The sequence below is a fragment of the Achroia grisella genome, unplaced genomic scaffold, assembly GCF_030625045.1.
Source record: "Achroia grisella isolate CSIRO2021 unplaced genomic scaffold, CSIRO_AGI_Agris_v1 utg702, whole genome shotgun sequence".
Classification (NCBI taxonomy): Eukaryota; Metazoa; Arthropoda; class Insecta; order Lepidoptera; family Pyralidae; genus Achroia; species Achroia grisella.
In genome coordinates, this window is record NW_026712999.1 from 358,094 (window position 1) to 368,720 (window position 10,627).

General features: G+C 34.1%; 1 protein-coding gene across 1 annotated transcript; it reads left to right on the forward strand.

Moving 5' to 3' along the window:
* Positions 1 to 6,138: 6,138 nt before the first annotated feature.
* Positions 6,139 to 8,949, forward strand: LOC131850185 (F-box/LRR-repeat protein 14). The gene has a single exon (XM_059200358.1). It carries the CDS (start codon positions 6,342 to 6,344, stop codon positions 7,671 to 7,673), a length of 1,332 nt encoding a protein of 443 aa, XP_059056341.1. The 5' UTR covers positions 6,139 to 6,341; the 3' UTR covers positions 7,674 to 8,949.
* Positions 8,950 to 10,627: the final 1,678 nt, after the last annotated feature.

Below are 10,627 nucleotides of genomic sequence, written 5' to 3' on the forward strand. Positions count from 1 at the left end.
CGTGAATCCATCGTATGCGAAGAGTTCGTATCTTTTGTTAACTTCCTAGCTGATCCCGTAAACGTTATTTTTCCATGTAAATTTAAAATCGCTATAAAAAAGTAGGGGTTGGTGATTTTAATGCCACATTATAAAATAAAAAAAAATGTTTTAAAAATATTTTTTTTAAAATGTCAGGGTTGGACAACCCTTATCATTTCGAACTATGAAAAATAATTAGTGGTAGACCTACTGAATATGCATTTAAAATTTCATAAACATCGGTCAACCCGTTACGGAGGAGTATGGTAAATAACATTGTGGTGATCTCATATGGGGTAATCAGAGGCACTGTCAATTGTGAACATCAATGTACACGCAATTAAAATAATCAGAATTCTCTGCGTATATTTAAGGAGAGAGACTTTTTAAAAAGGTTATATTAACGTTTCTTATCGGTCGACAATGCGCACGTGACACCCCTAATGTCTCAGACGGCTAGGCTACGGTAATCTTTTACCATCAGATGGGCCGTATGCTTGTTTGCCACCATATTAGTGTAAAAACCGTTGTCTCTCAGATTAGTTATTGGTTTTGATATAAGTGTTCATGGATTAATTTACTTCAAAGAAGTCTCAAAAAAATTAATGATTGATAATGAAATGGTGCACCCACCTGAGCTAACGGTACACACTGGCGCTGTACCAGTAGTCAGTTATCTCATCGTGACAAAATAATCTGGAAATCAACATTCCAGGAGAGACAAAGTGGAGGTTGACCTGGCAGTGTACCTTGTAAGCTAGCCCCCATTGTGAAAACCCCCTCCTCATCTGTATCTATTAAATATACTTATGTATGTTGTGAATAAACTGGAATTATAAATAGTGGATTTAAACAAGCAAACACATGAATAACTCTTAACTCTATCTCTATTAATATGAAGTGTTTATTCAACGCTTGATGTTTTATTTCGTTTATTGATTATTCAACTTAGTGAATATATATATAAGAGATAGATGTATGGTTACCATTTATCATCAGGTAAGCCGGGAATATGTTTACCATTCCAGTTACGAAAACATTTTTTTTAATAATTTAGTCCTCACAATTCACTTAGCGTCATGTAGTCTCAAACTGAGTAGAGAGTGTACTATGTGTACTAAATAACAGATTTTTTTTGTGAACATAGGTACATTTTTTATATAAAAACACCCAGACAACAAGAATACAAGTAATCGCATTCTTGAATAGAAATGCTTGTACCGTGCGAGGAATCGAATCCGCGATTATTAATCGAATCTACAAAAATCGGTGGCAAGGCAGTGTGCTGAACCACTAGATCATAAAAGCGATATATAGGTTTATACGAATAAATAAAAAAATCCCAACATTAAATGTTGACATACAATAGTTAACTGGAAAATAAAATACTCTATAATTATAATAGTAATGAATTTCATTGTCCTCCTTTAAAACTCATTATCATCGGTAGATAGGTACAATAAAATTAATCCAAAAGCGCCAGAAAATGTGTCGGTGTGGGAGATTTATGTAGTGAAGTCTGTTTCTGCATCTTGGTATATAAGTCAAGATGTCGCATGTCGTGCCCTTAGATAATATTTAATGTACATGCATATATCATACAGAAATAAAAACTAAAAATACGTAAACATCCATTTGTTCTCTAACATATTGAAATGTTTATTTCATTCTAACAGTTTTAGAGAACTAAAATTTTTTTCGAAGGTGGCAACACTGGCAACACTATTATGTGTTCTGCCAACGTCAAGTCAGTAAATGTTAATATTTCAAAACACTTGTGGAAAAATAAATTTCAAAGTGTACTCTCATTTTACTATTGTACTCATTTTAGTAGTGCATACTTATTTTTAAACCATATATAATTAAACCATAGTCTTACTGTTTGGAAATTGGAATCATATTAAATTTTTTAAAGTATCTTTTCGTACAAAACGCTGGAAAAAATACAAAATAGTTTTTAATAATTATCTTAAATTTTTACTCATTTCGGTATAAAGATTATTTCTATATTATTATTTGCAGTTTTATTAAACTGCTATGTTCTTACAAAGGAAAGGTTTACAGTATTAGTAAAAAATACGAGTGAATAGAAAAAAAATCATGGAACAATGAAGCGCCATCTATATTTCCTATATGTGACTATTAAGTGTCTATATTACGGCTATTACACTACAGATGGCAGCACCAGCTTCAATTGAGTTATTCTATTACTCGCTAGATGTCACTAGGAGAATTAGCGATGTAGCGTTAATTCATAATCATAATCTTCTGGCGTCTTAGCAAATTTAAATCTGAGGCAGAAATATAAAATTACTTATGAAATGATATACGTATTAATTATATTATTTTATAATTTGTTTAAAATAAAGTTGATTTTATTAGCAATGCCATATTTTTATAGGTACATAGGTACTATCTTTGTAACGGAGTTGATACCACTAAGTATACGGTTAGCCGTATGATAAGAGAGGCACCTACTTATTGATAAGTTGAGAACGTGTCGATATTTTGAATTTGAATAATCATAAAATATTAATTGGGTACTATGCAGAATTTACTAGAAATTAAGCATGATAGCCTCCAGGGGGACAGCAAATGTCGTCGTGACAACCTGGTCTAGTACATAGCTAGCATATCTGGCTACAGAGCCTCTAACCTACATCGAATATTTGCCTATTTCCTTAAGGAAGGAATTGTCAGCTATGTCGAGTTGACAACCGCACTGTTCTTCTTAAAAACTGTCCTAGTGAAGCAGAAATGGAATTGTTAGTAATGTGGATTAATAAGCCCATTGCTAGAATGGGAAACTATCGCGATAAGTCCTAGTAATTTGTTACAATGGGCTAACTGACATGACCACATGTTCATCTTATCATCGTTTACTGGTGCCCCGCTAGCGTATACCGTTAGCGCAGGCGAATGCACCATTACATTATTAGTCATTAAAATACTCCCGATGGCCTAAGTGACATATTACCCTCACTGGTGACCAACTATGTGCAGGATTTAGAGATGTGACACTCCACATAAAAAGTCCATTATTATCTAATTGATTGTTTCTGTTAGCATAATAATCAATTAAAAAACTATCGGTGCTTCTTAAAATAATCGATTTTATAGAATAATCGATTTCTGAGCATCTTGATCAGTGTTTCTTTTTACTTATTTTATGTAGGTCATCATTGGTTTCGTCTTTTATAGACATCAACCGTGTTCTTTCAATTTATTATCAGTAAATACTTTAGATCTTGTTTTCTTTTCAGACAAAAATGGATTACTAATCAATCAGTTTATTGGAATATATCGATTAAAAATATTTTTTATTATTAAATAATCACCAATTATTTTCATATTTCTAACGGAATTTTAAGCCCAGTAGCGCAAACTGTATTACTATTCTAAAACTTTCTACGAATAATAAAGCTGTATCTACATTTGTTCCAATCCACCCCGTGAGATATGAAAGTATTTTATAAAAAAAAGTTAGAGCACAGTAGAGTCAGTCAAGCGGATCGCGGGTCCACTACCCGCATGCCTTCCACGCTCACCCACACATGCACATCAGCTGATTTACATTCCGTCCCTATACACTAATATCCAAACGAGAATAAACTTTAATTCGTCGTAATAAGACTGACTACGCTACTATTGTTGAGGTTTCTCTTTTATACATTTAGTATACAAAAATTTACAAATGAAAATTATCTTTATTCGTATACGCAAAAGAATGAAATTCCATTTGAATATAACTTTTCTATTCATAAGTACTAAACGTTGATATATTAACACGAAAGTCTGCCTTAATTCTAATGCAATAAAATTGTAATTCAAATGTACTAAATTATTGTGTTCACTCACACTAGCACATGTTCTTACGACATGAATAGGTAGATAATAGTTATACCTAGATAGTAATAGTAGCAAGGTAGGTGGCACCTACCTGTGATTTTTCACGTGTGTGAAATGGTCCCTTCCAATTTTAAAATTATATAATGTTAAAAACATTCTATTTTTAAAATTAGAAAGCCGATATTTTTGTATTGGTAAGTATATATAGGCCCTTATAATTTCTTAAAATTTAAATATTACTACCACAGATAACATAATATTGTTACTACTATTCCATAATAAACCTCGTGGCTGGCAGCTTGTCCACCATTCCTTTTATAAATTTTGTATTTTTGATATTTCTTTTTTATATGTCACTTTTGACTATTTCTTCGCTGTGAGCTCTTTTGGGAAATATACACATTTATTACCTACTATTATTCTGATTTTTAATAAAATAGTAGTATTCCCGCTCCAGTCACAAACCTATTGTTAATAATATAACGGTCTAAAGGATATCTTGGCCAAATTCTCAAGATATTTTCAAGACTAGGATCAGCAATTTTGATAGATTTATGTCTATAGATATTAGCATGCTAAATGAATGCTAATTATGATAATTTAGTTCTAAACGCAGCAACGAAACAGTTAGAAAGACATGACATTATATATAAATAAATTGTTTTTAAATTAAATTTAGTGATGAAATAAGTAAAAAATGTGTAATTACAATTTTAAATTCTTAGTACCCAATTTGGTGTAAAAACAACACAATTTATCTAATATCAACTCATTTTCAATAAAAGTATGTTGATTTTGCCAAAAGTTGACAAACGCTAGCTATAATTAAAAAAAAAATATTAGTGAGTAAATAGTAAAATACATTGGGCATAATAATTATGCATCTGGACGCAAATGCTTTCATGCATTTGCGTTGCATTTTCACTTTTATTGTGTACAGTATTCCTTCTTGGCATAATACATACTTGCTCAGAGCCATATATTAAAAACAAATATCTAGATCAAATGCAAAGTATATTTTCATTAGGAAAGTATCATCTCTAACCAGTTTCGTAGACAGGGCCTACCGAACCGATCCGCGTTCCATTCTGGAACACGTTTGAATTCGAAATTCATATTTGGAACGCTCGCGAGTCGCGACCGGTCGCCCTTGTAATAGTTGGCCGGTGTTATCAAATGGCCAGTATAACCGTATCTGTGTCGTAATACTTGGGAATTCTTCCATCTCCAGCAATAGAGACCATCGCGGGAGGTGACAGGGGTCTTCATAAACTGGCCGTAAGTCGTCGGCAAGTGCAGCGCGAACGAAAATATACGGCGCGCTGAGTTGTTTTGCCGCCTTATCACTCAGAGCAAAGATTAAAATAGTTGATAGTTATGATATTATTGCCTATATAATATATTCTCATGGAGAAATCCATAACAACTCCCATTATCTGTGAATTTGTAATTAGCAATTTAAATAACCTTCTGAATTTTTAAATGATTTAAAAATTCAGATTGAAGTAATCCAATAATATATATGAATTTAACTTTTTTTAATCATATAAATACCATAGAATGATGAACTTATAGAAATTAAAACGGGTAGTATAACTGTGGTGTATATAACTTTTAATATGACAATTTTGAGTATTTAGCGGTGCAGTTATTAATTAGCCCTTTTCAGTGGTTTTGCTCCCAAGGGACCCGTTATCACCGGTTTGTTTGAAAGCTGTGAATATATTATACTCGCGAACCGGCACTACTCTTGGAAATTAGTGTACTTGAATTGCTGCGTTTCTCACAAAGGATACTTCGCAATATTTTCTATTCAACAAGAATTCTAGACAACAGTAATAGTCAAGTATACGTATAAATTACTTAAATTTTAAATATTTTAAACACTGAGATATGGCTATGGTATCTCAAGGATAGCACCTTCAGCAATTCCGCATAGCAGTTCTTGGAACTGTGTCGCATAAGAAGTGCAAAAGGGGGTCATTATATATTTTGTGATGTCTGTGACGCTGTTCATGTCATAGCACTTTTCATAAGACGCTACAAGCAATTTGATATTTCTATACTATATTACAACTGCGTAGTTAATAGTGTTATACATTTTTTATTTATTGTATATTAAGAGAATATTATTTACAGTAATATAATATGCAGCTCTGTTCTCTTATAATCTATAGAGCGGGTGTGTAGAGCCGCGCGGGACGAAGGCGGGCTCTCGGTCCGCCAACTTAAAAATGCCGCCGCAGAGCCTCCGAATCGATACGGCGCGCGTCACGTGCCGCCGAGCGCGACCAATAGCCGCGCTCGGGCGGCCGCCGGCGCGAGGGGGGCGCGCCGCTCTCCACCGCTCGCCAGTCCACGAGAGAACAGCGCGCGGATAGGACGCGCATCGCGTCCTCACCAACAACACGAGTTTCACCGAAAACCGGTCCAATGCTTCGTGTCGCGTTATAGTGTATAGTGCCGTCGCAATGAGTGCGTGGACGGAGGATGTGTTATCCTGGTGCGATGACCGATTAGGACTCACCGAACTGCCGAGCACGACCAGGAGAAAACAACGTAGCGCGCCGTACAGACTACATCGGCCGCATTTGCCCGCACCTCACGTGCCAGAAACACCGCCGGAGCCCCAAGGAACGCACATATCAAGGTTGTATCCGGAATTGTTGGCGTTGATTTTTGAGAGGCTACCGGTGCGGGACAGAGGACGGGCAGCTCAAGTTTGCCGCGCTTGGAAAGATGCGGCGGACAGGCGATCTGTGTGGCGAGGAGTCGAAGCTGCTTTACATCTTAGAAGACCAGCACCAGTGTTATTCGCGTCGTTGGCCAGACGGGGAGTGAGGAAACTACAGGTACTATCGCTGAGGAGAGGATTAAGAGATGCAGTCATAGCGCTTCCAGGATTAGAATCACTGTCGCTTAGTGGATGCTACAGTGTAACGGATGCAGCATTGGCCAGTGCATTTGCAGCTGAACTACCAGCGTTGAAGAGATTAGACTTATCGCTATGCAAACAAGTGACAGACTCGTCGCTTGGCAGGATAGCTCAATCACTAAAAAACTTAGAAGAACTAGAACTCGGTGGGTGTTGCAATATAACGGATACAGGGTTACTTCTTATAGCTTGGGGTCTTAGGAAACTTCGTCGTCTAAACCTAAGATCCTGCTGGCATGTAAATGATGCTGGTATAGCCCACCTGTGTGGCGGAGGAGAGGCGAGAGGGACGCCTGAGTTGGAGTACCTGGGACTACAAGACTGCCAAAGGTTAACGGATGAAGCTCTAAAGCATACTGCAATTGGTCTTCCTAAACTGAAATCTATAAATCTATCTTTCTGCGTAGCCGTTACGGATGCAGGATTAAGACATTTGGCGCGACTACCGCATTTAGAAGATATTAATTTAAGAGCGTGTGATGGCGTTTCGGACGCTGGTGTTGCCCACTTAGCTGAGAGCGGACGATTGAGAGCATTAGATGTGTCTTTCTGCGATAAAGTTGGCGATGAAGCACTTTCGCATGCTACTTTAGGTTTGTCAGGGCTACGTTCCCTCTCATTGAGCGCCTGTCGCCTCACAGATGAGGGCTTAGAACGAGTCGCCAGGTTATCACAACTAGAAACACTAAATATAGGGCAGTGCACCCGTGTCACAGACAGAGGATTACGCGCTCTAGGTGACGGACTACAGAATTTAAAGGCAATAGACTTGTACGGGTGTACGTGTATAACTCCGCAAGGCTTGGACCATATAGTAAAGTTGCCTCGGCTTAGTGTACTTAACCTCGGCCTGTGGCATGTGCGGTGACCACACACACATTAGTCTGTGTTTACGTGTGCCTGTGTGAGTGAGACGGCCATGTTGAAGTGAAGGAGCGCCAAGGTTGTATACTCTGGACAGTGGATAAAGGAATTTAACCAATTTTAAGATATTATAACGAATTATTGTTAGGAAGTGGGGTTGCTTTCTTTTAAAATGTTCTGTTTTGCGGCCAGTTGTGTTTGTCGTTGAATTGTTTGTTGGAAAGTATTCTGTGATTTCAACTTTTTGTATGTTTTTACTTGCGTTGTCTCAAGAGAGTTCCCCCAATGCCTAGTCGATACTTATATTGAGTCAGATCTTTTTAAATTTGTGAATTTTCTTCTTGTTTACTTACTTTGTTTTGCCGTTTCTATTAAACTGCGATGACGTAATAACTGATTAATGATTCATTACTTTTGTAACAAATATCTATTACTACTTTAAAGAGATCTGGTTATTCAATATAATTGCTCCATTAGTTAGGTAGACATTTAGCCATTCTTCAAATTAATGTTGTCTTCAATTCGACATCATGCAGCAGGAATGTAATTATAAGAAAATCGTTTATTTTCATGTTTCTAACACTCTCTCTTTATTTCATTTTATAATTTTTAATACAATAATATCATGTTGGTAAAATACATATTTTGTTGCTTTGCTTTGTTCATTGTAACTCCATCTACTTATTCATAACAACGTAAAATCTTCAATAAACGTAATCTGATGTATTTTGTTTTGTATTTTTGCCAATAGAATATCTTGAAATACTCGTGTGAACAACTAAGATCTAAATTATAATTTGTTTTCGATCTAGATTTAAAACTCATTCTACTAAAATGAATTTATTTGAACGCTTGACGTTTTTATGAATAAAGTACTTACCATTGATATTGACTTAAAAAGCAACTAAAATGAACAATAATTTTACTTGCACTATAGACAAGTAAAAAATATAGAAGGCTGTGTAGGTAATTTAAAATGTTTTAAAATCTTCTATATTGTCTTATTGCTTTCAAATGACACTGTGGATTTTTACATTTTGAAAAAGAAAAATAATATTTAAAATAATTTATATTTCTTTATAGAAATGTTGTAAATCTATAAAGATAGAAAGGTCTACGATAAAATATTACTGAACATAATTTGTACCTACTTACCAAAGAGTTTGCGTTTAATACGAAAAGACAAAATAAAAATAACTTTGCAATTACATTAGTCAAACATCGATTTAGATTTATAATAATCACACATTAATAAAACAACACTATGTATAGTGGACTAAATGAAAACAATTAAAAAAAACTTTGTGCTGTTATCATAACAAAATGAAGATATAATAAGAACCTTATATAACTATACAAAAAGTTCTATAATATCTTGTTTACCACAAAAGTTGGTTGTTTAACAAACTTACTTGTATTTGTAGTTCTATTACAATAATAAAAAGGATTTGTTCCAAGACTTTTATAAATCAAAAAACTACAGAAGAATATGACGTTGTTATTATTTTGTAAGAGCTACATAAGTATATCTATTTAATGTGGGAACATACATGAAATAGCCATTGTTAGTCAAGTCAAGATACCCATCGACAATAACATTAATGTTAAAAAATTAAAACTAGATATTTGAAAGGTAATGACACTATGATCAATTTAGAAGATTTTTCTAAATAAATAAGTCCACAGATTAAAAAAAGAATCACGGCTGTGGCATCGAAACGGTCAACTAGAATGCGTAAATAAAATCTCTAAAAAAACGCGTTTACAATGTAATAATAATGACTTTTTGTTAAGTAGGTATACAGTTTACATTGACGACATTATCGTGTTTTGTAATAAAAGAGATACCGAACCTTGACACAATTTTCCTTCAATATTATAAAAATAGTTTCTTATATTTTGTTTAAAAACGTTTTGATATCATATCTGTGCTTAAATGTTATTGGTTTTAATACACCACTTGGTTTAGTTGCCAAGGAAATTTAACCAAAGCTGTATGGTCGAGAAACCTTTGCCTAACCATGAAATGAAAAAAATCAACCACGCATTTCAAATCCAGGATTGTATCACTAGTTACAATTTTTGTATGATATCTATGTAACAATATTTTTTTTTAGTTATTTAGTTATATATACATATACTGCATATTTGCAATGATGTATATTCATATAACATAAGTCGATTTTAAAGGCTGCATCTGAATATGCAAACCCACCTCAATTAAAATATTTTTGGTGTGAAATTATGTATACTTTTCTTTTTTAGAAGCTATACAGGTTGTTACATAGATTCAATTTTTGTTCAACGATCAAAAGGGCGGTGCCAACTCTTATAATACGTAGTTCTAATTATTCTGTGCCACGCATCACAAATGATTGCAGATGTGTCATAGGATTATTCAGACATTTTGTACCTACAATGTATAGGTTAATCCCCGGCAGTTATTACTGATCTCGTTATGTAAATTGTAAAAATAACAAAATTACAATATTTTATTGTAATAATTAATTTTAATATTCTACCATTGGTTTTGAACTAAGTATCAATTATTGGATTGTTGATATTATTATTTTTTTAAACATTCAATTATTAACCTAATTAACAGTACATTATAGTACATAACTGTTTAACAATGCTTTTGTTGAGTTTTCTTACATAAAATCAGTAATATTTTGCCTGTTTTGTGAATGTTTTATATTTTTTTTCCATTCCAAAATGGTTACGATCTCGTATATACGTAATTTTTTATGTGATTAAGTGATTTTGTATAGTATTTGTTGATTGAAGTTTGGGTGAGGTCGAATTGAATACTGAAACGTTGTATACTTCATTGATACGTTGTTTTTGTACAAACGAATGTAATATAGGAGAAATGTATTAAAAATCATCGTTTAGTTGCAAATTAATACAGAACTTTTATTTCTATTCCTAACCTAGCCCCAAGATATCATAGACAAC

What these genes read in the sequence shown, in the direction of transcription:
- LOC131850185 (XM_059200358.1), top strand. Translation starts at nt 6,342, where the DNA reads ATGAGTGCGTGGACGGAGGATGTGTTATCCTGGTGCGATGACCGATTA.